This window comes from Peromyscus maniculatus, chromosome 9 (assembly GCF_049852395.1).
Source record: "Peromyscus maniculatus bairdii isolate BWxNUB_F1_BW_parent chromosome 9, HU_Pman_BW_mat_3.1, whole genome shotgun sequence".
Lineage (NCBI taxonomy): Eukaryota > Metazoa > Chordata > Mammalia > Rodentia > Cricetidae > Peromyscus > Peromyscus maniculatus.
The window spans coordinates 467,163-494,712 of record NC_134860.1 but is presented as its reverse complement, the minus strand read 5'-3'; the positions used below and the strand labels follow the sequence as shown (position 1 = coordinate 494,712).

At 41.1% G+C, this 27,550-nt stretch overlaps 2 protein-coding genes across 2 annotated transcripts in view; one reads left to right on the top strand and one right to left on the bottom strand.

The window, feature by feature from the left end:
* The window catches only part of Dnah12 (dynein axonemal heavy chain 12), a 175,415-nt gene extending 158,880 nt beyond the window's left edge, over window positions 1-16,535 (bottom strand). Inside the window, exon 1 of the mRNA XM_076544093.1 lies at window positions 16,243-16,535. The gene's annotated coding sequence lies outside the window, so the exon portion shown is untranslated. The remainder of the gene's footprint in view (window positions 1-16,242) is intronic.
* Window positions 16,505-23,533, top strand: Pde12 (phosphodiesterase 12). The gene is made up of 3 exons (XM_042284475.2): window positions 16,505-18,214; window positions 19,387-19,465; window positions 20,234-23,533. Exons 1-3 carry the CDS (start codon window positions 16,901-16,903, stop codon window positions 20,674-20,676), a joined length of 1,836 nt encoding a protein of 611 aa, XP_042140409.2. The 5' UTR covers window positions 16,505-16,900; the 3' UTR covers window positions 20,677-23,533.
* The last annotated feature ends 4,017 nt before the right edge of the window (window positions 23,534-27,550 follow it).

The window sequence follows — 27,550 nt, the reverse complement described above, 5'->3', positions numbered from 1 at the left end:
TGATGTACAAGCTCTCAGTTGTTCAAACAGATTAATTCAGTGATGTAGTGAAGAGATTTTATAGATATAATCAAGTCACCAGTAAACTGACAGTAATCTATTAAGATCAGCATTATCCAACTTGTCTCTACCAATAGTTTTTGTTTGTTTGTTTGTTTTGTTTTGTTTTTCAAGATAGGGTTTCTCTGTGTAGTTTTGGTCTTTCCTGGAACTCACTCTGTAGTCCAGGTTGGCCTTGAACTCACAGAGATCCACCCGTCTCTGCTTCCTGAGTGCTGGGATTAAAGGCATGCGCCACTATGCCCAGCTCTAAGGGAAGTTTTTAACTGGGGCTTGCTTACAGTTTCAGAGGTTCAGTACATTGGTCATCATAGGCAGGGGCATGGCAGCATGCAGATGGACTTGGTGCTAGAGAAGAAGCTGAGAATCCTAAATCTGTAACCACAGGTAGCAGGAAGAGACAGAATCTGGACTTGGCGTGTACTTTGAAACCTCAAAGGCCACCTCCAGTGACCTCCAACAAGGCCACACCTCCTAGTCCTTTCAAACAGTGCCATTCCCTGGAGATCAGGTATTCAAATCTATGAGCCTATGGGAGCCATTCTCATTTCAACCACTACAGCATCAAAAAAGATTACCCACCATGATCAAGCTGACTTCATTCCAGAGATGTACATATGGTTCAACATAGATAATCAATAAACACAATCCACTACATAAACATACTAAAAGACAAAGAACACATGATCATCTCATTAGATGAAGAAAGGGCATTTGACAAAATTCAACATCTCTTCATGACAGAGAGACTAGATACAAAGGACATACTTCAACACAATGAAGGCAATTTAAAGCAAACTCATAGTCAACATCATCCTAAATGAAGAGAAACTCAAAGCATTTCTCCTAAAATCAGGAACAAGACAGTGATGCCCATTCTCTCCATACCTATTCAATATACTACTTGAAATCTTAGCTAGAGCAATAAGACAGCTGAGGAAGATCAAGGAGATGGAGACAGGAAAGGGAGAAGTCAGAGTGCCTTCATTTGCAGGTGATAGGATTTTATATATAAAAGACTCTGAAGACTACCCCTGGAAACTTGGACAGCTAATCAACACCTTCCACAATGTAACAAGATATAAAAGTAACATACCAAAGTCAGTGGTTCCAATATAAAAATGACAAATACACTGAGAGAAAAAACAGGGAAACAATAACTTTGACAATAGCCTAAAAAAAAAGAAAAAAGAAAAAAGAAAAGAAAAAGAAAAAGAAAAGAAAAGAAAAGAGAAGAGAAGAAAACCTTGGGAAAACTTTAACCAAGCAAGTGAAAGACTTGTATAATAAAAACTTTAGAAACTGGGCAATGGTAGTATATGCCTTTAATCCCAGCACTCAGGAGGCAGAGGCAGGTGAATCTCTGAGTTTGAGGTTAGCCTGGTCTATAGAGTGAGTTCTAGGGCATCCCAGGCTACACAGAGAAACCTTGTCTTGAAAATACAAACCAAACCAACCAACCAACCAACCAAACAAACAAACATTTTAGAATATTGATGAAAAATCTGAAGAAGAGAAGACACCAGAAGGTGGGATAATCTCCCATGCTTATGGACTGATAAGATTAATATTGTGAAAATGGCCATCCCACCAAAAACAATCTACAAATCAATGTAACCCTCATCAAAATTCACACAATTTTTTACAGAAATTGAAAAAAATCCATTTTAACTTCATGTGGAAACACAAGAAATCCAGGATTGCTAAAATACAATCCTGAATAATAAAAGAACTGCTGGAGGTGATTATAATCACACCCCAGATTTCAAGTTATATTACAGAGCCATAATAGAACAGCATAGTATTAACATAAACACACACATTCATCAAGGAAATCAGATTGAAGACCCAGACATGAGTCTACACACCTTTGGTCCTCTGATTTTTGACCAAGAAGCCTCAAATACATGTTGAAGAAAAGACAGCATCCTTAACAAATGGTGCTCTTCAAACTGGATAATTGAGTATAGAATGGAAATAGATCCAGATCTATAAACCTTTATAAAACTCAACTCCAAATAGATCAAGGACATCAACATAAGATTAGATAACCTGAATGTGATAAAGGAGAAATTAGGGAATAGGTTTGAACTCATTGATACAGGAAAGGACTTTCTGAATAGGACACCAACAACACAGGCACTAAGACCAACAATTAATAAATGGGACCTTGTGAAGCTAAAAAGGACTTCTGTGCAGCAAAGAACACCATCATTTGGACAAAGCAGCATCATACAGGTTGATTTACTAATTATATATCTGATAAAGAGATAGTATCTAGAATACATAAATGACTAACAAAACTGACCATCAAGAAAAAAAACCCAATTTTAAAATGGGATACATAACTAAGAGTTGACAAAAGATGTACACAAATGGCTAAGAAACACTTCAACAATGTTTAGCATCCTTAGCTAGCTGGGAAATGAAAATTAAAACTGCTTTGAGATTTCATTTACCCCTGTCATAATTGCAAAGATCAATAAAACCAACATCACATGCTGGTGAGGATGCTGAGAAATGGGAAGCATCAATTCACTGCTGGTGAAAGAGCAGACTGATACTGCCAGTACAAATCAGTATGGAAGTCTCAAAAAAAATCACCTTCAAATCAATCTACTTCATAATCCATACAACTCTTAGGCATATACCCAAAGGACTTTACATCTTACTACAGAGATACTTGTTCATTCATGTTCATTTCTACTTTATTCATAATAGACAAAATTTAGAAACAACCTAGATATCCATTAGGAAAACATGGCACATTCACATAATGAAATATTATTCAGCTGTTAATAAATATGAAATTCCAAAAATTGAAGGTAAATGTGTGGAGCTAGAAACAATTATCCTGAGTAAGGTAATCCAGATTTAAAAGAGCAAATATTGCATACTTTCTCTTATAGGTGGATGTTAGCTTTTAAGATTTTGATATGTATACTTCAATCCAAATAACCACAAAGGTTAAGTACGTGGGAATGAGGGACTCTTTTTCTCTCTCTCTCTCTCTCTCTCTCTCTCTCTCTCTCTCTCTCTCTCTCTCTCTCTCTCTTTTGGTTTTTCAAGACAGGGTTTCTCTGTGTAGCTTTGCACCTTTCCTGGAACTCACTCTGTAGACCAGGCTGGCCTCGAACTCACAAAGATCTGCCTGCCTCTGCCTCCCGAGTGCTGGGATTAAAGGTGTGCGCCACCGCCTCCCGGCAAGGGACTCTTTTAAGGAAGGGGAAATGGAGTGTAGGGAGGTAAAGGGAAACTAGGAAGGTTAAGTTGGAATAGTCTCTGTTTTGATTTTCACTTTGGAGGGCTTTTTTGGGGGGGAGGGGGCGGGGGGAAGAACATAAAGTTGGGTGGGTACGGAAGTGTAGAGGACCTAGAAGGAGTGTGGGAGGAGAAAAACATGATCAAAATATATTACATAGAAAAAAATCTAAATAAAAAAGTTTAAAAAAATATAAACTATTGGGAGGGAATATAGGAAGAGACAACTAACACTAAAGCCTGTTTGAAAAGCCGTGTGAAAACCTACTACTATAAATGCTTCCTCAAATAGATATGTAATGGCTATTCTCAGTTGTCAACTTGACTATATCTGGAATTAACCAAAACCCAAGCAGCTGAGTCTACCTATGATTTTTCTTGAATGAATCAGTTGAAGTGAGAAGGGCTATTCTAAATCAGGATCTTTTGATGTGGGAAGTTCCACTTTAAATCTGGGCCATATCTTCTGATGGTAGCCTTTATAAAGAGCATGGAAGAAAGATGTGTATTTGCTCTTTGCCTGCTTACCCTCACCCTTGCTGGCAAGTTCATTTCTTCACTGGCATTAGTGCCTACTTCTTCAGGATTCCAGTGTATATGGAAGACCAGATGAGACATCCAACTTTGTGGACTGAACAACTATTGGATTCTTGGACTTTCCACAGGGAGACTGCCATTGTTGGAAAAGTCCAACCATGGACTGTAAGCTACTCTAGTAAGTTCTATTTATACATACAGATTCATTCTATCACTTCTGTTTCTCTAGAGAATCCTGACTAATACAATATACATATATGAAAGGAATTTAAGTGGAGTCACCATATGAAAGGGGAGACAATGCCCCAGTGGATCAGTGTTCCAGCTAGATAACTTATGACACCAAGTAAAACCTCCAGTGCTAGGAATAGGTTATATCATATTAAGTTGTTGGCATAGGGGTCCCACAGATTCTCCCCAAACACACACACCAAACATCATAGGCTATTGCCAAGGCTATTGGTTACTCTCCATAATATGATGGTTACTCTCCTTTACTTAAGACACCACTTACTTATGTCTTTGAACATGGAGAAAGCAAGCTGGTGACCAACTGGAAGCTTCACCTTACTGACTAGTATTTATGGTGCTGAAAGGTACACTGCATGCTACTGGAAGAGGTCATCATCAATATCACCCAGATACAAACTCTGTGACCTACAACAATGACCTGCCTGCAAGATACGCGGCTGTAATAGTGGTATAAACAGCACAAAAGTAACCAATCACTTCTAATTGGATATAAGGCCTATTCCATGAGATGAAACCCATACCTGACACTGTTAAAGTAGCCAAGAACTTGATACTGGATAGTTCATAGGCTTAGGGGAAAACCTACTACTATTATTCTGCTAAAGGAACATGGCAATAAAATTACTCCTAATGACATAACTTTATACCCATAGATCAATGTATCAGTCAACCCTCATCAGAGAAGCTACTTCTTTCAGCAGATGAGAATTAACAGAGACTCACAACTAGAAAATAGAGAGATTTTCAAAACAAACTGAAACTGAACAAAAAAAGAAAGAAAGAAAAGAAAATGTGCAGAAAGTAAGAGACTTTGGAGCATTCAGTTCCAAATAGATGTTTTTCTTAAACTCCCTTCCCTCAAGGCTCAGAGATTGTCTTAGTCGGTGTTCTATTGCTGTGAAGAAACACCATAACCACAGCAACTCTTATAAAGGAAAATATTTAATTGGGGCTGGCTTACAGTCCAGAGGTTTAGTCCATTATCAGTATGGTGGGAAGCATGGCGGCACACAGACAGACATGGAGACATGGAGAGGGGCTGAGAGTTCAACAACTGGGTCAGCAGGCAGCAAAAGAGAGAGAGAGAGCTACTAGGCCTGGCTTGGACTTCTGAAACCTTAAAGCCCACCCCCAGTGACACACTTCCTCCAACAAGGCCACACCCATTCCAACAAGGCCACACCTCCTAATCTTTTTCAAGTAGCTTCACTCTAAAGACCAAGCATTCAAATAGTTTAACCTATGGGGTCCATTCTTATTCAAACCACTACAGAGACCTATTCAGAAGAGGAGATGGAAAGAGAGGAAGAGTCAGAGTCAGCAGATGGGTCCAAGGAAACTGTCTGTCAGATACAATAGGACTGATATAAATATGAACTTACAGAGACTGTGATAGCATGAACAAAATATGCATAGGTTTAAACCAGACAAAATCCTAGCTCTGAAAAGAACTGGCCAGGCAATGGTGGTGCACACCTTTAATCTCAGCACTTGGGAGGCACGTGCAGGAGTATCTCTGTGGGTTCAAGAATAGTCTGATTCAGAAGGCAAGTTCCAGGACAGCCAGAGCTACACAGAGAAACCTTATCTCAAAAAACAAAAAATAAAAATTTTTAATTTAAAAATAAATAAAAAAAGAAAGGAAGAACTGGGCACAATGTTCCACTACTAACCAAGGTCTTTGTAATTGATACATGCTGGGAAAAGGAAAATAAGTTTTCTCCAGTGGAGTGTGTGTGAATTTTGTTTTGTCTTGATATTTTTGTTTTATTGAGTTTTTGTTTTTTCATTTTTATTCTTTCTTTCGACTTTGAAAAGAGAGAGAGAGCATGAAGTTGGGTGGATAGGGAAGTGGGAGGTGTTGGGGAGAGGAAAAACATGATAAAATAATATTGTATGAAAATTTTTTTAGGGGTTGGGGATTTAGCTTAGTGGTAGAGCACTTGCCTAGCAAGCGCAAGGCCCTGGGTTCAGTCCTCAGCTTCAGAAAAAGAAAAAAAAAAGAAGAATTTTTTTTTTAAATAAAATTAAATAATCAGGCTGGAGAGATGGCTCAGCTGTTAAAGGTTAGGCTCATAATCAAAATATATAAAATTAAATGATTATTATATGTGTGTATGATGGGGTGAGGGTGGCAATGTTATGGCATACCTGGGAAGACAATCTTGTTGTCCTTTTAATCATTTTTTTCCTTCTATGTTATGGAATAATCTTCTTGTACACTGTGAAGATGTGTCCTTGCCAAGGTACCTTCTGATTGGTTTAATAAAAAAGCTGACTGGCCAATAGCTAGGCAAGAAGAGATTTGGTGGGACAGCCAAACTGAGAGGACACTGGGAAGAAGAAGGGCAGAGTCACAGGAATCTGAGGAGTCTCGTGGAGACATGGAGAGAAGAAAGATGAACTTGCCATGCTGAAAAAGGGTACCGCCATGTGGCAAAGCATAGATAAGAAATGTATTAATTTAAGTTCTAAGAGCTAGTTAAAGACAAGTCTAAGCTATTGGCAGAGCACTTGTAATTAAGTCTGTATGGTTATTTGGGGTGACAGCTGGGACACAGAAAAACTCCTCCTACACTTCTACCTTTACATGGGTTCCAGGGATCGAACTCAGGTTGAGATTTCGTATAGCTGTTTTGGCCCCTGAACTATCTCAACCAGCCTGGATTATTTAGCTTTTTAACACTGAGTTTTAACAGTTCCTTACATATTCTAGTTGCAAGTATTGATTTAGATATTTTGCAAATATATGTTCTCTTGTTCTTCATTTCATTTTATTCTTTTCTTAATGGTGTCTTTGAAGAGCAATCATTTCTAACTTTGATAAAGCCAATGTGTGTGTATATGTATTTTGAGGTAATTTATAAAAGGCAGGTACATCCATGAAGATTTTGTTTTCTTCTAATTTTATGTTTTACTCCATTAAATTTTTACATGGATGGACCCAAGTTAATATTTTGCATAAGAACATAAAAATGCAGAGGCTGGATAGATGGCACAGCAATTTAGAACACTTCTTGCTCTTGCAGAGGACTCAGGTTCAATTCTCAGCATCCACATGGTAGTTCGCAACCAGCCTTAACTCCAGTTCCGTGGGGTCTGATGCCTCTTCTGGCCTTCTTGGGCACCAGGCACACACATGGCATACATACATACATATATACAAAGTAAAATAAATCTTTATAAAAAGAAAATACAAATACCCCAGTATCATTTGCTGAAAAAGATTGTCTTTTGCTCCTGATGTGAGCTGGCATCTTTATTTAAAAAAAAAATCACTTGAGGAGCCAGAGATGGTGATGCATACACATCTATAGCTTCAGATACTCAAGAGGCTGAAGTTGGAACTTCAAGGTGTTCAAGGCTAGCTTGTACAACATAGTGAACCCTATCTCAAAACCAAACCAAACCAAAACCAAACAAAAATAACAAAACCATCACTTGATAAAACATAACTGTAGGGTTTTATTTCTGGATTCTCAGTCTGTTCCATTGATCTGAATGCCTACCTGTGCACAATACAACATTGTCTTGATCGCTGTAATTTATTAAAAACAATTTATAGACTTAGAATCAGGTAGTTTTAGTCTTCATTGATCTATAAAAATAATTAGTTTGTACTATGGTAGGTCTTTTGCATTTCCATATAAAGTTTAGATTGTTTGTAAATGTCCCCCCCCTTTTTTTTTCAGACAAGACCTCACCACTGTGTAGCTTTGGCTTCAGTTTGCACATTGTAAATTTTTGAAAAAAAAATCAAAACTTATTGTTATTTAACTTTTTCCTTATATTTACCAGGTCTCTCTTTTGTTCACTATTATTGTGCTGGGGTTACATCTGTGACTTTACATCTATTAATATGTTTTATTTAATTGGGTCACCCATGCTTGATGTGTATAATTTTAAATTATTTCCTCTTGTCATATTGTTCCCATAAAAGTTATCTTCCTTAATTTCTCTGACTAGTTTTAGTGTAAACTCTCTTTTGTCAGACTTTGGAACAATGATACCTGATTGTTTTCTAGTGACATTTGCTAGGAATACTGTGTTCCATCTTTTCACCGTAAGATAGTGTCTGTCTTTGACAGTGAGTCTTATTCCTTGCAGAATACCCCCTGGCCCCAAATCAACCAGAGAGATCCTGTTTTTTAGTCTGATCTGCAAGTCCATATTTTTCTATTAGAAAACTGAGACTATATTCATAGTTGTTGTTGCACAGTGTGCACTAATTCATGTCCTTTTGTTGGTTTTTAGATCTTGTTTTTCTGTTCCTAATTTGCTTATACTGTCCCAGTGAGTTGTTTTCTGAAGCCTTGTGGCTATCTTTCTCTTCTAAAGGATTCAAGAATCTCCTATCGATACCATAAATTATCTTAGTGGCCATGGCCTGTTTTTGTTACAGAAGGGTTTTCTTTCTCCTTCAGTTATGACATAGTTTAGTGGCAATTTCTCTTGCAGCTTTTGATGGTTTCTTTAGATTTAGGATTTTAACTAGATGATGAAGGGAGTTTCTTTGCTGGTCATAACTGTTCTAAATGTCTTGTGCATATGGATGGGCATCCTTTCCCTTGATTTGGGAATGCTATGATTTTATTGAAATGTTTGTATTGCTAACATTCTTCTTTCAGGTTCGTAATTCATTTATTTGGTCTTTTCATAGTGTCCCATTGATTTCAAATGCTCTGTTCATTGAAAATTTGTGAATATTCCAGTTCCTCTCTCTGTCTTCAAGCCCTGACATTTCTCTTCCCATGACCCATTCTACTGGTGACACTTTCTGCAGATTTTTTTGTTTGACTTACTGAGTTTTTTGTTTCCAGTATTTCAGTTGGATTTTCTTCAGTATTTCCATCTCTTTGTTAAATTCTATTTTTATATCATATATTGATTTCCTTATTTCATCCAGCTATGTTCTCTGGAATTGATTTCATGAATGATCATCCTCTTTAATTTCTGTGAGCATACTTAGTATCATTCTTTTGAGTTCTTTGCAATTGGAAGCTATTACTCCAGTATTAGAAATCTGCTAAGCCGGGTGGTGGTGGCGCATGCCTTTGATCCCAGCACTCGAGAGGCAGAGCCAGGCGGATCTCTGTGAGTTCAAGGCCAGCCTGAAATGAGTTCCAGGAAAGGCGCAAAGCTACACAGAGAAACCCTGTCTCGAAAAACCAAAAAAAAAAAAAAAAAAAAAAAAAGATATCTGCAAAGCAGTTATGTTGCCTTGGACTTTTGTAGCACGAATCCTAATTGGTCTTAATAAAAACCTGGAGCCAGATATCAGGGTAGATGCTGAAAGATCAGAGAGACAAAGGAACAAGCCCCAGCCACCTCCCTCCTCCAACTACTCAGCCAAAAGGACAAATCACTCCTGCCTCCTCCCTCCTTATATTCCTTGTCTCTGCCCTGCCATATCACTTCCTGTCTTAACCTCCCTAATGTTGGGCTTAAAGGCGTGAGATTGCAAGTGCTGAGATCAAAGGTGTGTGCCACCACTGCCTGGCTCAGTTTCTCTTTCAGATTCAATCAATCTTGAGTAGCCCAGGGTGGCCTTGAACTCCTGATCTTCCTGCTTCTTCCTCCCAAGTGCTGGGATTAAAGGGGTGTGCCACTACTGCCTGGCCTCTATGTCTAACTAGTGGTTGGCTTTGCCTTCTGATCTTCAGGCAAGCTTTGTATGTTAGAGTATACACAAAATATCACCAGATTTTCATGTTTCTTGTGTTTTTGTCATTCAAGTTGCATATCTGGGGTTAATTTTTTATTTTTCATTTCCTTACTTAGCCTGTGTGTGTGTGTGTGTGTGTGTGTGTGTGTGTGTGTGTGTATGCGCACATATGCCACAGCGTATGTGTGGAGGTCAGAGGTCAACCTGTAGGAGCTGGTTCTCTCCTTCAACCAAGTGAGTCCCAGGTATTCAACTCAGATCTTCAATCATGCAAACAGCCATCTTGCTATCCCAGGATAAATTTAAAAAAAAAAATAATCCTTATTCTTTAACTGGAAATATCTGCAATATTCAAGAAAGACTAGGTTGGGGTAGAGTTGAGGTGTCCTTTTCCTCTGTTACACTGTTTGTTTGTGGTAACTGGCTGATCACCAGTACTTCCCCCTAGAGAACACTGCCTACAAAACAATCGATCTCCAAGATTAGGAACATTATGAAAAGTCATCTTTTAATTGCCAATCACTTTAAGAAGGAACACTGATAGGGCTGTGTGCAGTAATATAGCAGTTACTGTGGGTATGCGTGGAATGCACAAAGAGTAAGACTACTCGTCAGGCAAGTCCAAATAGAAGGGACAAAGGAGGTAAGGTGAGACATTCTGGGCTAAAGGTAGAAGGAAAAAATGAGAGGCAAAGAAATGTACTCAGGTTAAAATAGTCATGGCTCTCAGGAGGCTTAGACGCAGCACTCACAAACGATGCCAGCCTGTGGTCTCTGGGAAAGCCTGTGAAAAGGAAAAGGGGGTGGGGATGGGGAATGAAAAAGGACAAGAACAAGGCAAGACAGAGCTGGTTTGCTTCTCCAACATTTGGCATTGTCCTAGTTTGCCTCTTACTACTGCAATGAAACACTGAGCAAAATCACAGAGGCAGGCAGGTCTCTGAGTTTGGGGCCAGCCTGGTCTACAGAGCAAGTTCCAGGACAGCCAGGGCTGTCTCAGGAAGGAAAAAAAAAGATGGTGACAAAAAGTTTTTATTTTGAAAAATAAAAACACAAACATAAACAAAAACAAAGCAAACAACAAAACACTGAACAAAACCAACTTTGAGAGAAGGGGATTATTTGACTTATAGGTTATAGTTCAACACAACAGGAAGCCAGGGGAGGAACTCAAGGCAGGAACCTAGAAACAGGAAGCTGAGGCCACGGAGGAAAGCTGCTCCACTCACACCTGCTACTGCCCTTGGTGGTCACTCCATAGTCTTGGCATCTCCAATGTGCTAGGATTTCCACTGGAACAGAGACTACGCCTTCACCAATGGCCTCCAGCTTCCCTCCAGGGACTCCAACCTTGCCATGTGGTGCCAAGTCTCAGCTTTTTTCTATGACCCCTTCAATCCTGGAGTTTTCCTGCTACCAAAACCAGTACTGCATGGGCAACATTTACATATTAACACATTTCGCTATAGATATAGTCTTGGCTCCCTTTCCCAAAGATTCTGTGTGCTGACCCTGAGGAAGTATTTCCCAGAGATTTCACCTAATGATGCTTGTTTATTGTTAATCACAGCTGATTTTTTTTTTCAAACCCAGCAAACCAGTCAGGCGGTGGTGGTGCACACCTTTGATCCCAGCACTTGGGAGACAGAGCCAGGCAGATCTCGGTGAGTTTGAGGCCAGCCTGGTCTACAGAGTGAGTTCTAGGACAGGCTCTAAATGCTACACAGAGAAACCCTGTCTTGAAAAAACAAAAAACAAACAAAAAAAAATCAAAAAACCAGTTATCTATTGTCTCAGTTAAGGAAAGGTTTCACTTCCTAGATTCTTAATTCAAATATATCACACCAATGGCCCTGATGCAATCTTTGAGGAACTCACAAATGTGAGGAGTCAAGGAATCCCTGAGTGAATGTGTGCTGCTGACTTGAGCTCACTGGAAGAAGGAAACACTCCAAACTGAGCCAATTCCTTCAAAACACACTCTGGACTTCCTTTCCTGCTTTGTAAAGCTCCCGTGTTACGTTGCTACTGAAGCTAAAGATGTTCAGTACCACCTACGTCTGTTGATGACTGTTCCCTGTCTTCACCCAGTTTATTTAACGGAAAGTCTAGCAAATCATGTGCAGGCCCTGTGCATGATGTCTCAATCTCTGTGAACTTCTATGTGCTCTGGTTCAGTTGTGTGTAGAAGGCTTTGATTCTTCAGAGTTCTCCATCCCCTCTGGCTCTTACACTCTTTGCACCTCTTCTGCAGGGTTCCCTGAGCCCTGAGAGGAAGGATTTAACGGAGATTATCCCATTTAGGGCTGAGTGTTCCAAGGTCTTTCATTGTCGGTATAACTGAAAGACCCCAGCATACTAGCTTAGCCTAACGCCATTTCGAGTAAGGTCTGAAAAGCACGGGGTGTCTACGGCCGGCCACCTGGCCCCAGAAAAGGGTACTAAAGGTCAGAAAAACAACTTGGAGCCAGACAGCAGGCGTGTCAAGCTCGGGGGGGGGGGGGGGGGGGGGGGGGGGGGGGGGGGGGAACCACGAGCTGCCCTGAGTTTGAACCCGGCCTCATTTGAATCGTCCAATCAGAACCCTGTAAACCATGCTCCTCGTGCTCCTGCTGCCAGACCCTATAAAAACCCTCCACTCCAGCCCATGGGCACGCCAGTCTCTTGAGCCTCTTGAGGGACTGTGTTGCCCCGGGTACCCGTGTTCCTGAATAAAGCCTCTTGCTGTTTGCATCTGACTTGTGGTCTCGGTGTGATCTCTGGGCGAGGGTCTCTCCAGAGGGAAGACTGCCTTCGGGGGTCTTTCATAACGTCTAGCTGTGGGTCTCTGTATTTGTTTCTATCTGCTGCAGGAGGATGTAAAATCTCTAGTTCTGAGAGAATACAATTTGTAAAATCAGATAAGCTTATTTTTCAAAGCCTATTTAAAAAGAATTTATGGAAAAGACATCAAAATGTGATCCTCTGGCTAAGCCTAGTGGTACTCAGTGTGATTTCAGCACGTGTAGCTGAGACAGGAGGACTGCAAGTTTGAGGCCAGCCTGGACTAAGTGAAAGCCTGTGTCAAAACACAACAAAACTCTAATCCAGGCAGTGATAGCACACACCTTTAATCCCAGCACTCAGAAGGTAGAGGCAGGAGGATCACTTTGAGTTCAAGGTCAGTCTGTCTACAGAGAGTTCCAGGACAGCCAAGGCTACACAGAGAGACCTTGTTTCAAAAAGCAAGGAAACAAAACAAAACACCAAAAAAGTGATCCTCTAATACATATACCAAGTTTCCTCTTTAAAAAAAAAAAATTATGTGTATAGGTGTTTTGCCTGTATGTACATCTGTGCCTGTGGAGGCCAAAAGAAGGTGTTGGATACTGTGGAGCTGGAGTTACAGGCAGTGTGAGCCATCACATGAGTACTTAGAGTGGAGCTGGTTCTCTGGAAGAGCAGCCAGTGTTCTTGACCACTGGGCCATCAAGTTTCTTTTTCTTTACAAGAGAAATGTTGAAGATACTAAGAGATTTTATAAGATAAATTTAGAGAGAAGGATAAAGAAGTAAGCTTAAGAATTCCGTATGGCAGGCTGGAGAGCTGGCTTAAGAGTTAAGAGCACTGGCTGTTCTTCCAGAGGTCCTGAGTTTGATTCCCAGCAACCACATGATGGTTTATAACCATCTGTAATGAAATCTGGTGCCCTCTTCTGGCCTGCAGGAATGCAGGCAGAATACTGTATACATAATATATAAATATTTTTTAAAAAATTTCTGTATGGCTCTAAACTTGCATTCATGTTTTTAATTTTGTGTGCATATTGTGTGAGCTTAGGGAGCAAGCATATCGCATAGCTTACATAGAGGTCAGAGGACAATTTGGTTGTGGCTTTATGTGGATTCCAGGGATCAAACTAAAGTTGTAGGGCTTGTGTGACAAGTGCTTTTTTTTTTTTTTTTAAAGACTTATTTATTTATTTACTATGTATAAGGTGCTCTGTCTGCATGGCCAGAAGAGGGCACCAGATCTCATTACATATGTTTGTGAGCCACTATGTGGTTGCTGGGAATTGAACTCAGAACCTCTAGAAGAACAATCAATGCTTTTAACCGCTGAGCCATCTCTCCAGCCCATGACAAGTGCTTTTACCTGCTCTAGGTCATCTCACTGGCTGCTAAATTTGGACAGATTTTACAGAATCTCTTGAAACTAATTTTGATTGCTATTATATAACATTACAATAGCATATATAATGTGTCACAAATGTTTTAAAAGCACAAAACCTAAAAGAAACAAGTTAGTTAGCATGATAGTGTACATTTGTAATGCCAGTATTGAGGAAACTGAAGTGGAAAGTTTTGAGTTCAAGGCTAGTAAAATCCTATCTCCCATCTCAAAGAAAAAAAAAAAGAAAGAAAAGGGAGGGGGTTGGGGAAGGAAAGACAAAATAGATAAGTTGAGCCTTTCAATTTTTTATGAAAGGGCAAATAGAAATTATTTTGAATGCATAGCCCCACCTCTTTTTCAGTACAGGAGATTGAACCTAGTGCCTCGTGCTTGTTAGGCACTCTATCACAAGCCTGACTTTTGAATTATGAGGGGGAAATAACCCAAATTGATATCAAGTACTACTCAAAATTTCTGAATGCTATCACCCAAAACTACAGTATCACTTTGACCATATAGATAGATAAGCAATCTATGTGTTTAACTGCCAATATCATCTACCAGAGTGGAAGTAACAAGTTGTCGTGAGATGGTGGCACAGGCCTTTAATCCCAGCACTTGGGAGGAAAGAAGAGGGTGGATCTCTGTGATTTTGAGGCCAGACTGGTCTACAGTGTGAGCTCCAGGCCAGCCAGGGCTACAAAGAGAAATCCTGTCTCGAAAACCAAACCAAAACAAAAAACTAAAAAAGAAAAAGAAACTGTCTTTACATATGAATATTGGGAGATTTATTAATGATACATAGGTATATAATTCTGACTGGTAAAGGCATGTTTCTTTTGTGCTGTTTTATTATTTTGAGATAGCAATATTTAGCCCAGGCTGGTCCAGAACACATGATCCTCTGGAACGGTGGGATTACAGGTATGTGCTACCATGCCTAGCTTAGTTTTGTAGGCTTTTCTTTTAAAACTTAAAAAATGTGTCAATGTGGGCACATGTGTTTTTTTTTTTTTGTGTGTGTGTGTGTGTGTACATGCACATGTATACACATGTGTGTAGAGGCCAGATGTCAACTTCCAGCATCTTTACTCAAAGCATAACAACCTTGTTTTTTGAGACAAGGTCTCTCTCTCATTGGCCTGGAGCTTGTAATTAGGCTAGGCTGGCTGGCCAGTAGCCCCAAGTCTCTGGTTTGCATTCCCAGAGCTGGGATTACAGGCATACACCACCCTGACTAGCATTTTATCTGGGTTCTGGGATCGAACTTAAATCCTTACTCTTGTATTTCAAACATGTTACTAAGCATGCTCTTTCACCAGCAGTGTGGGCTTGCTCTCCGTATGGACTTTATCAAGTTCTCATACTTGCTAGACAAGTACTACTACTCTACCACCGAGCTACACCCTTGGCTTGTTTCTTTTTGGGGGTAGGTGTGTGTGTGTGGGGGGGGTGAGACAGGCTTTCTTTGTGTAGTTTTGGTGCCTGTCCTGGAACTCGCTCTGTAGACCAGGCTGGCTTCGAACTCACTCACAGAGACCCGCCTGGCTCTGCCTCCTGAGTGCTGGTATTAAAGGCGAGCGCCGCCGCCGCCGCCGCCGCCGCCGCCGCCGCCACCACCACCACCTCCCTGCCTTAGCTCGTTTCTTGACATGGATTGAAAACAGATGAATAAAATTATTCCTATTCACCTCATCCCCCCATGTGTATTATCAAAATCATATTATTGCTTAATCTCTCAATGTCAAGTTTCAATTATGGAATTTATAAATAGGGTTATAAATTAATCTCATAAAAATAAATCTTCAAGCATGGCATTTACTTACTACTTTCAAGCTTGTGAATTAAAAACAAGCTTGCCACAAGATATGACACTTCAGAATACTTCTTGAAAAATAAACGATCATGAAAATAGAAGGTCAGTACAGTCGATGAGACTTTCTTACTTGCTACTGTCCTATGGGCTCACTGTTCTGGTCAGACAGGATTTGGTTTTGGTCTGCAACTAATACGTTAAAGGAGTTTTGAAAGAAATAAAAACAAAACTCTCAGCTAAATTTAAACTTCAGATAAAGTAATACGGGGAGGAATTAAGCACGTTCGGTTTTTTTTTTTTTTAAGTTCTTTAATGTTTTACGCGAGTCGTGTATTTTTATTTGCTAAAACTTGCACCTCTCCAAAGACAAGGCCGTCCAAGCTCTTTACGACTGAAACAGCTTTCGGCAACCTGTCGGGATTCTGTCAGTTTACCATGCTGTGGCTTTGACCCAGTCTCTCCGGGTTCCACATTTCTAAGCGGCGGACAGGACACCTACCTCGAAAACAACAACTTGGGGCTTAAGGAAATCGCATGCCCTCGCGCTCACTAGATGGTTGAGACACCGGGCGGGCGGCTGGTGGCCGCTCAGCTACCAGAGGCTCGGCGCCGGCCTAGCCTCACCCAACCCGCCACACCTCGAAAAACAGGGAGCAGGGCAGCCCAACTGCGGAGAACGGCGAGGTTCCCACGCCCTCACACACCCAGGCCGAGGCCACGTAAGGAGAAGGGACAGAAAGCTTAGCATCGCTGGGAGGAGGGCACGTGACACCGCTCAGTCACTTCCGGTTCAATAAGCCTGCCACGCCAGCCCTCCGCCTGCACTTTCAACAAAACGCCGGGGCGTGGTATTCCCCCCCCCCCCCCGGCACCTTTACACTTCCTTCCTTCTTTGCCTTTAACCCGTGTGGAATACCAACACCAAGGCGCTTGGATCTCGGCACGAGCGGCAATGACAAGGACGAGCCGGTTAAGCGCGCGTGTGGCGAAAGTGCGGGTCGGGAAGGCGGTGCGCTTTCTGCTCCCGCCGCGCCTTCTGCTCCCCGCCGGCCGGAAGTCCCTGTTCTGAATGGGTCTGGAGCCGGCGGCCGCCGTTCCTCCGTTCGGGCTTCACGCCGGGCGACTCTGCATCTCGGCTCCCGTCGGCCGCTAGGTTCATGTGGAGGCTCCCAGGCCGCGTCGCGCTTCGTCGGGTCGGGTCGGCGGTGGAGGCGTGCAGCCGGGCCGAGGCCGCGGCCGAGACCCCCGCGCGCGCCATGGAGCGCGCAGTGGTGCGCTGTGTGCCCTCGGAGCCCAAGCTCAGCTTGTCCTTCGCGCTGGCCGACGGCAGCCACAAGAACATGCAGCGCGACCAGAGCGAGCCTCTGGGCCGGGCCCTCAGCCGCATCGCCACCAACGCCCTGAAGGGCCACGCGAAGGTCGCCGCTGCCAAGAAGAACAGGAAGACCCGAGCCCACGCGAGCGGTGGCGCGGCCGGCGCGGCCTGCGCGGCGACGGGGCCCGAGGCGGCCGCGGCCTGCGAGCCGGTGGTGAAGCTGTACTACCGAGAGGAGGCCGTGGCGGAGGATGTGCTCAACGTGGACGCCTGGCAGGACGGCGCCGTGCTGCAGATCGGCGATGTCAAGTACAAGGTAGAGCGCAACCCGCCTGCCTTCACGGAGCTGCAGTTGCCGCGCTACATCATGGCCGGCTTCCCGGTGTGCCCCAAACTCAGCCTGGAATTCGGGGATTCCGCCAGCTCCGTGTTCCGCTGGTACAAAGAAGTCAGACCCGGTGCGGCAGAGCCCGGGGACGGCGGCCTCGCGTCCTCGTCTCGCTCCTTGCCGTCTTCAGCTTGGACCGAGACGGGTGTCGACGAGCGCGTCTACACCCCGTGCAACGCGGACATCGGGCTCCGGCTCAAGCTCCGCTGCACCCCGGGCAACGGGCAGCGCTTCGGGCCAAGCCGCGAGCTGGAGAGCGTGTGTCCGGTGGAGGCCGGGCCTGGCACCTGCACTTTTGACCATCGACACCTGTACACCAAGAAGGTGACAGAGGACGCCTTCATCCGTACTGTCTCCTACAACATCCTGGCAGACACGTACGCCCAGACTGAGTTCTCTCGGACAGTCCTGTACCCGTACTGTGCCCCCTACGCCCTGGAGCTTGACTACCGCCAGAACCTTATCCAGAAGGAGCTCACGGGCTACAACGCAGACCTCATCTGTTTGCAGGAGGTGGACCGCGCAGTGTTCTCCGACAGCTTGGTGCCGGCCCTGGAGGCCTTCGGGCTGGAGGGCGTGTTTCGAATCAAACAGCACGAAGGCCTGGCCACTTTCTACCGGAAGTCAAAGTTTACCCTCCTTAGCCAACACGACATTTCTTTTCAAGAAGCCTTGGAGTCGGACCCTCTGCACAGAGAATTACTAGAGAAACTGGCTTTGAACCCTCTAGCGCAGGAGAAGGTCCTCCAGAGATCGTCTGTCCTTCAGGTCAAGTAACTGCCTGTTTTCTTCATATTCACCCATGTTTAGGGGCCTTCGGAGTGCAGGGGTGGTTTTGGTACTTATTGAAACTGTCTAGATTGCATTTCTTTGAAGTATGTTTTCGCTAGTGTGGCCAGTGTGACCGGTTCATTAATGCAGCACATATTAAGCACCCCTGGTGTGCCGAACTACGCCGCAGGTTGCCTTGGAGAAGATGAATAGAGATATTCTTAGTGCTTACATTCCAGGTAATGTAATGTACACACGGAATTCAGTAATGATAGTAACTTGCCAAGCACTGTTTTAGAGCACGTTAAAGCAGTTCCAAGTATAAGTGCCTCTTGGTTCAGGACCTGTTTCATGACTATTGTTACCTAGTATGTAAAAAAAAAAAAAAAAGATTGGCTTTTTATTCTGTTTTACAGATATTATTTCATAAATGAGAAAATGTTCAAATGCTCTTACTCTGGTTCATAGACTTATGAACCAGGAGTCTTAGCCAGTTGACTAGGGTAGCATTATTGTTCAGGGTGTGAACTGCTTCTTAGCTTAAAAGTGCCTGGCGGTGGTAGCGCACGCCTTTAATCCCAGCACTAAGGAGGCAGAGGCAGGCGGATCTCTGTGAGTTCTAGGCCAGCCAGGTCAATAGAGCAAGATCCAGGATAGGCACCAAAGCTACACAGAGAAACCCTGTCTCGAGGGGAAAAAAACAAAAAACCTTGCAATATCAATTTTAAAAGATGTTATCTTAGTTTTCAAGGGACTATGGAATAAAATAGTTCAGCCTACAGTCTTTGGTTTTTCAAGACAAGGTTTCTCTGTGTAGTTTTGGTGCCTTTTCCTGGATCTCAGGCTGTAGACCAGGCTGGCCTTGAACTCACAGAGATCTGCCTGGCTCTGCCTCCCGAGTGCTGGGATTAAAGGCGTGCGCCACCACCAGGCTCAGCCTACAGTTTTAAGAACAAAACATTCTGGAGGGTGGGATATTGTGGCACCGGCCCTTTAATCCCAGCACTTTGGAGGAAGAGGCAGGTGGATATCTGATTTTGAGGCCAGTCTAGTTTACATAGTTGTGTCCAGAACAGCCAGGACTGAATAGTGAGAAACCATCTCAAGCAACAGAAAGTTCTGGGTAGATTGGCAGACACCAACTGAACTCTTGGCGTTTCCTATTGTAGATTTCAGTTCTTCAGTCTACAAAGGACTCTTCTAAAAAGATATGTGTTGCTAATACCCATCTCTACTGGCACCCAAAAGGTAGGTTTTATTTAGTTTTACAAGTGACTTAATGTAATTAAAGCTGTTTTACTTAGACACACACACACACACACACACACACACACACACACACACACACACACACCTTGATTTTAGTTGATTTTTTTTTTTTGGTTTTTCGAGACAGGGTTTCTCTACATAGCTTTGCGCCTTTCCTGGAGCTCACTTGGTAGCCCAGGCTGGCCTCGAACTCACAGAGATCCGCCTGGCTCTGCCTCCCGAGTGCTGGGATTAAAGGCATGCGCCACCACTGCCCGGCTTAGTTGATTTTTTTTTGATAGAGCTTTGAAATATGTTGGCCTAGAACTTGAAATCCTCCTGCCTCAGCCTCCTCAGAGCTTAGATTCCAGATGTGTACCCCCACCCCAACCCTATACAAACATTTATCTAGAATTTGACTCCAATGCCATAGGTGATTATTTAAAGTTGCTAAAGCTGCTTTTATAAAAATGTCTTGGGCCCAGATGGCTCAGCTGGTAAAGGTGCCCCCATCAAACCTGATGACCTAAGTTCAATCCCAGGGACCTGCATGGTGGAAAGAGGACCAGCTCAATGTGAATTGTCCTCTGAACTCCACACAGACACCAAGACACATCCCACCTGTCACACACACTAAATGTGAAAATGTGTATGTGTGCACATACATATACATGTCGAATATTACTCAGGGACCATAATTTGTGAGGGGTCCCCCTCTCTTTGGGGAGGGCTTTAAAAAGTACTTACACTAATTTCATTTGTTTGTAGGTGGATACATTCGTCTCATTCAAATGGCGGTAGCTTTGGTTCACATTAGACATGTTTCGTGTGACCTGTATCCTGGCATACCAGTTATATTTTGTGGAGACTTTAATAGCACACCATCAACAGGAATGTATCATTTTGTCATCAATGGCAGCATTACAGAGGATCACGAAGACTGGGCTTCCAATGGGGAAGAGGAAAGGTGCAACATGTCTCTCACACACCTTTCCAGACTGAAAAGTGCTTGTGGTGAACCTGCTTACACAAATTATGTCGGTGGCTTCCACGGATGTCTAGATTACATTTTCATTGACTTAAATGCTTTCGAGGTTGAACAGGTTATACCGTTACCTAGTCATGAAGAAGTTACCACCCACCAGGCCTTACCTAGTGTTTCTCATCCTTCTGATCACATAGCACTGGTATGTGATTTAAAATGGAAATAGATTTTGCTTCATTGAGTCTGAAAAGGAAGCTAGTTACTTTTCAGGAAATTTAATATGAATCAGAGCTTATATAAAAAAAAATCTTCAAAGAGGAAATCTAGTCACTAAACTTTATTATGGTCATTCCCTGTTAGTTATGTCCCAGATGGCTTTGTTACAGAACCAATTCATGTCTGCATCATATAATACCCTTTTCCTCTTTATAATTTCCTACATGTGGAGGAAAACATATTTATGATTAGCCAAGAAAAAAATTGAATTATTGTGTACATTTTATAAGTTTTTTTTAATCTGGTAATTAAGATTTTTAAGTACTCTGAATAATCTCATAATTTTTCTTTCATAACACATTTTACATTGAATTATGTTCATATAATTGGGGGAGGAGGAGACATGCAGGTAAAAGATGGAAGACTTCAGAGAGACATGGAATACATTAGTCTATCACTACCTCAGTTTGGTTAGAATTTATTATAATTTTAGAGCTTTAACAAAAGATTAAAATATTCCATTACCAATTGTTACAGCTTCTTCATTTTTCAGTTAACAAGGTATTTTCACATTTCTAGAATTTTGTGTTTAGTGTACAAAGGATGGCACAAATGTGCAGAATCTGTTCTCATTCAACGTCAGCCCATTTTAATAGTAAGTTGCAAGCACAGTGGACTCTTCAAAGGGAGCAGCAACAGCACTTGATCCCCTTGTCTTCACTCTTGATCGTGACAAATATATGTAAACACACAGGGTACTTGACCATATGATAGCAAGTTACAGCACAGTTATTTTATGAGAAACTTCTGATAGGGGCTTCAAATTGTACATGAACCATTGAGCATTTCTAAGCGGGAAGTGTTTTCAAAATTGTAGTTCTTATAAGGAGGAAAAGGGAGCCAGGCATGGTGCTTTATAGCTGTAATCCTAGCACTCAGGAGTCTGAGGTAGGGCTGCTTTGAGTTCAATAGTAGTCTGGGTTACACAGTTCAAGGCCAGTTTGGGCTACGTAAATGGGAAAAAAAGGGAGACAGTGGGCTTTTGCCAATATCTGAAAACAAACTTTTCCTTTTTTCTTTTGTGGTTTTTCGAGACAGGGTTTCTCTGTGTAGCTTTGCACCTTTTCTGGAACTCGCTTTGGAGACCAGGCTGGCCTTGAACTCATAAAGGTGCCTCTGCCTCCCGAGTGCTAGGATTAAAGGTGTGTACCACCACCGCCTGGCTGGAACAAACTTTTTATAGACTTAAGTTAAGGATTATAGTTTGAGTAACAGAAGAGTGCCACATAATTTATATATAAAAGAAAATTTTAAAATGAAGCCAAACATTTTAAGAGGAGAAATTACAAGTTGTATTAATTAGTATCTAGTTTAGATAACTAAGTTTTACTAAATTTGTTGTCACCATACCTTACTGGTAATGCTTTAGCTATTGCTTTTTGATGTTCAGAATTCACACTATAGCATAGCTTATATTTCTGCAGTTAATTTCTGGCTTAGATAGTAAAGGCTTGTTACCTCAAAAAGAGGTTTAATTTCCCAGTCTTGAAGCCTTTATTTCAAATTTTTTAATTTCTAACCCAATACCATAAGAACTTTCCTCTTTTGAAAATGTCTTTTCCCCTATATTCTTCTAATGTAGTTTGTTTTCATATTCTATCGATACCCTTAAGTTAATAAGTCTGAGAATATAAACATTTCACCTGCACTGCAGATTGAACCTTATTCAAATTATTTAAAGGGAAATAATCATTAAGGTGGCAGTTTCTTGGGATCTTGTTTAAAAAAAATTAGCTCATGAAAAATTGATGCTACCAAATTGTGCCTTCCTAAATATGGTAGTGGGTTATTTTGTTTGTTTCTTTTCCTGAGGATCAAATTCAGGGCCACTGAGTTACATTCCCATCTATATATATTTTAAGAGCAGTTTATATAGTCAGAACTAGTTCTTTTGCAAAACATTTTTTCAAGATTGTTTCTGTGTTGCTGGGGATTGAACCCAGAATCCTGAGCATGCTAAACATGTGTAGTACTGCCAAACTACAGTAGCAACACTTTTAAAATTTGGGCTTGTTTTGCTTTCAGATATGCATGTTCACAAATTTTAACACCAACTCTTAAGGAGTTGACAGTAATTACTCAGCAAGAAGTCAACATTTTGAAAGAAAACTGTTTAATGTGAGACTATTTATACCCACAAAAAAAAAAAAATGCATTGAGATCCTTTATTTAATCCAATGGTGGGCTTGAATTGTGGTCAGAGAAACTAGAATTTACCAAACATCCCAAGTCCTTAAATTTGATATTTGTGGATTAAATGATATAATCAGATTATATACAGATATTTCAGGATATTCAGATAATGAAGTATAAAGATTTGACTATAAAAGAGCATACAGGTGTTAGGATGACTGGAGTGCAAAGACAGGGAACTCTACAAAAATTCTATAAATACCATACCAAAATCTATTTGTACTTGCAAGTTAGTACAAGGTGTTAATCGGAGTGTTTAAGCTATCTTTGTGGTTGAGTTTTTCTATTACATTTGGAGTTTTTAATTCATTTTATTTTAATAAATATGAGAAGTCTAGCAACTTTGGGGTAAACCACATTTTATGTCACAAGTTCTTGCTGAAGGAAAAGTATTTTAGAGCAGGTTCTTCTGTTAAAATCAACTCTTACACTGTCCCCATAATGAACACTAACTTTGTAATTCATTTGTAAAACCATTTCTGTCTACAGTGTTGTGGCTTTATTCACTTGGTATGTTTTTCAGGTTCATCCGTGTTATAATATGTACCAATACTTCATCTTTGTTTATAGCTGAGTATTTTCTACTGTGTGGATAATACATCTTGCTTATCTGACCATGTGGATTGTTTCTTTTTGCTGTTGTGACTAGTACTATGGATATTTGTGCTCAAGTTTTCCGTTGAACATTTGGGGGGGAGGGCAGTGCTAGGGAATCCTGGATTGGTATATGTTAGGCAAATATTCTACCACTGAGCTACAACCCAGAGCATCTGTTTTCAGTTCTTTTGAGTATATACTTCAGAGTCAATTGCTGGGTCATAATTCTTTTTAGCTTTCTGGAACACTGCTAGGCCTTCTCACCATGGCTACACTATCGTATATACTCCCTCACTGTTGTATGGACATTCAATTTTCCCTCCATCCTCCAACTTATTTCTACCACCACTTTCCCCCAACCCACCAAGAGAGGCTTTCTCTGTGGAGCCCTGATCCTGGAACCCCCTTTGTGGATCAGGCTGGCATCAAACTTAGAGATCCACCTGCCTCTGCCTCCTGAGTGCTGGGATAAAAGGTGTGTGCCTTGTCACTGGGCTTTTACTCCTATTTTTTAAATGGTCATCCTAGTTCACATGAAGTGATACTCTAATGAGGCATTTCTAACTTTTGAATTGAAGTTGTTGAAGTCATAAACATGCTTTATTCTAAATAATTTACCAAACTTCTCTTTCTAGAGCCTACCTTCAGCAACTGCTACTTCTTTTTATGGGTTTGTGCCAAGTGGAAAAGGTCTTACTGCTTCCTTTGAAGAAAACTAAATATCAGAGTTCAAAATACCACAACCTTGAATATAAACAAAAAAATTATGGTAAAAACCCAAAATGTTCACAACAAAAGGCCATTTTTTTTACACTTCAGCAATTTGAGAGAACTTACTTTTAAATAAGACCACTTTAAATCCAGATTAGTAGATAGCATGAATGTATAAATACTAATTACTGAGAAATGAGATAAATATAATTGAGTATAATAATAAATTATAATGTGTAATCATAAAAAGTTCAAGCTATTAGATTTTTTAAATCCCTAAATTCAAGGTAACTTTTAAACTGTAAACCAATAAATTAAGCTGACATTTATCTTGTTAAATAAGGGGTGGGGAACTATTACTTGGCCACCTTTAGTATAGATGCTAAAATTTATATAAAAATTATAATTTCAAACATTAAGTGTAATCTGTTGAGTTGGCTGGTACCAGCCTCTATATATAACTATTAATGAGTGACATCTGAAACATTAAACCTAAGCCTGAAGAGACCACTCAGTGGTTAAAAGTGCTCACTCTTCCCAGGGGTTCATTTCCCAGCATCCACATGGTGGCTCACAACCTCCTGTAACTCCAGTTTCAGGAATCCAGTGTCTTCTGCTGGCATCTCTGGCCACCGGGCATGCACCTGGGTACAAAGACACATGGCAGGCAAAACACCCATACCCATAAATTAAAAAAAAAATTTTTAAATGCCATCAACAAAAACCATTCAAGCTGTCAGTTCAGCTGGCTTAATACCACTTTCATCTGCCAGTCGGATTCATTCTGATAAGAACCTTTTGTTGGTTTTGTCAAAACCCAAGTTCTGTAATGTTTTTTTGTTTTTTTCAAGACAGGGATTTTCTGTGTAGCCCTGGCTGTCCCGGAATTCACTATGTAAACTAGGCTGGCCTCAAACTGCCTGCCTTAGCCTCTGTAGTGCTGGAATTAAAGGCTTGAACCACCACCACCAGGCTTAAACTGGTTTTTATTGTTAAGAGCTATTAGTATAGTTAGTCACACACTAACAGAAACCCTGTACTTACAGGTCTCACCCTGTTTGCTCTGACAACCCTTTACCTGTTATCGCCATGAAATGTCTGCTTTGGACTTTCATAAATGCGAAGAAATACAGTCTTTTGTGATTGGCTTCTTTCACCTAGGCTGTTTAGGTACTTCCATATTGTAGCATCAGTACTGAGCTTTTTCTAAAATGTATTTTTCCATTGTTAGGTTATACACATTTATCTACTTATAGACTGATGGGTATTTGTACTGCTTCCACAAATAATGTTGCTATAAACATTTGTGTACAAGTTGTGTGTGGGTGTTTTCATTTCTCTTGAGTATTCCTCTTCCACAGGAAAACTGTTGGGTCATATGGAAAAATATTTAGCTTTTGGGACATTTAGCTAGAGTAAAAAAGCAGGTACACAATCCCTACCAGAAATACACAAGGGCTCTAATTTCTGCACATCCTCAACATTACTAGCTTTATTCTTTAATAATAAAAGGTATTCTAGTATGAAGTGGTACTGGTTTTGCTTTTTAATTTACATTCCTCTAGGGAACATGTCTTCCCTATTTATAAGACTCCTAATGGCCTCCTAAAACAGTATCACAGGCTGTATCACTTTTTTGTGTGTGGGGTGGGTGCACATACTTATGATCAAGTTAAAGTGATAAACTAAGCACATGCATTAACAAGAAATAGAACTATAATAAAACCACTTTTTTTTTTTTTTTTTTTTTTTTGAGCTGAGGATCAAACCCACAGCCTTGTGCTTGCTAGGCAAGCGCTCTATCACTGAGCTAAATCCCCAATCCCCTACTTAAACTCTTAATTCTTTTGAAAATTTCCCGTTTTGTGGGGGGGGCTTTTCGAGACAGGGTTTCTCTGTAGCTTCGGAGCCTGTCTTGGAACTCACTCTGTAGACCAGGCTGGCTTCTAACTCACAGAAATCCACCTGCCTCTGCCTCCCGAGTGCTGGGATTAAAGGCATGTGCCACCACTGCCCGGCTTGTTTTTTTGTTTTTTTAACAAGGTTGAACACAAGAACTGAAATTGTAGAAAGCAAAAGTGTAGAGAAGAGAAAACTATCATACATCCCTATTTGAATAATTTTATGTCTGGACAAAACAAAAACCCCAGTGTAACTAAAGCCAGAACAGTTCCTAAGAGTTAGACCTTAAGTGCCCATGAAAACTTCATTGGCGAAGTAGAAACTGCGGACAAGGCAGAAGGACCTGGTTCCACTTCTACTCTAACAGTGACCTGGAAGGCACCACCTGCACAGCGGCCTCACTTGTTTTTTGATCTGAATCTTGGTATTGCTGTCCACTGAATCCAATTTAGGCACCTAAACATAGTTTATAACCAGTTTTTATTTTATCAATAATTTAAAAATATACATTTTACAAGCATGTAGAAATAGATTTTTGAAGCCAGGCATAGTGGCACACACCTTTAATCTTGGGCACTGGGGAGACAGAGGCAGGTGGATCTCTGTGAGTTTAAAAGACCAGGCTGGACTACATAGCAAGTTCCAGAATAGGCAGGATTGTTACAGACAAACCTGTCTCAAAACAGCAAAAATTTTGATCCATGATTTTATATAAACCTCTAAGAGCTATTAAATCATAAAAAAATTAAAAGTTTATAATACACGAGAAAAATTTATTAATAGACAAAAATCTATTCTATCTAGTATAGTTATGGTATGTACCATTGTTGTTGCCTTAACAATTAAGTCACATACAGCTTTGTGTTGACATTGTGAAACATTAAGTTACAAAGTGCTTGTAGTCTATTCTCTAGCACACTCAGCAACCTAATGTTAGCTGCCAAATGTATATATACCTACTTGTTACTTTTTTGAGAAAGGTCTCATGTTTCCCATTCTGGCCTCAAACTCACTAAGTAGACAATGACAATTTCTGATATGCCTGCCACCTCCATGGGACATGGTACTGAGGATCAAACTTGGGGCTCTGCATACAAGACAAGCACTCCACCAGCTGAGCTTGATCACCAATCCTTTTATTCCTTGCTTCTGGAGTTCATGTTATGACAACATTTTACTCTTCTTGATCTGTTGTTTTAACTTTATAGCTTTAAATGGTATTCTACTAGAAAAAGTAAAATTCTTCATGCTGCACCCAACTTTGATGCACTTGGTAAACCATGGTTAAGTTTACTGCCAACCATTAGTAAACTCACTGGGATTTATAATACTAGCCATACCATGTAAAATATGTAAATCAACTTTGCTATGTAAGAAAATCAGTTTCAAATATTGCAAAGACTCAAAAGAACACACAATCA

Bases quoted from the DNA above. Each gene is read 5' to 3' on its own strand.
- Pde12 (XM_042284475.2), top strand. From the start codon at position 16,901: ATGTGGAGGCTCCCAGGCCGCGTCGCGCTTCGTCGGGTCGGGTCGGCG. The intron at 18,215-19,386 runs GTCAAGTAACTG...TTCCTATTGTAG, and splicing joins AGAGATCGTCTGTCCTTCAG to ATTTCAGTTCTTCAGTCTAC. The intron at 19,466-20,233 runs GTAGGTTTTATT...ATTTGTTTGTAG, and splicing joins TCTCTACTGGCACCCAAAAG to GTGGATACATTCGTCTCATT.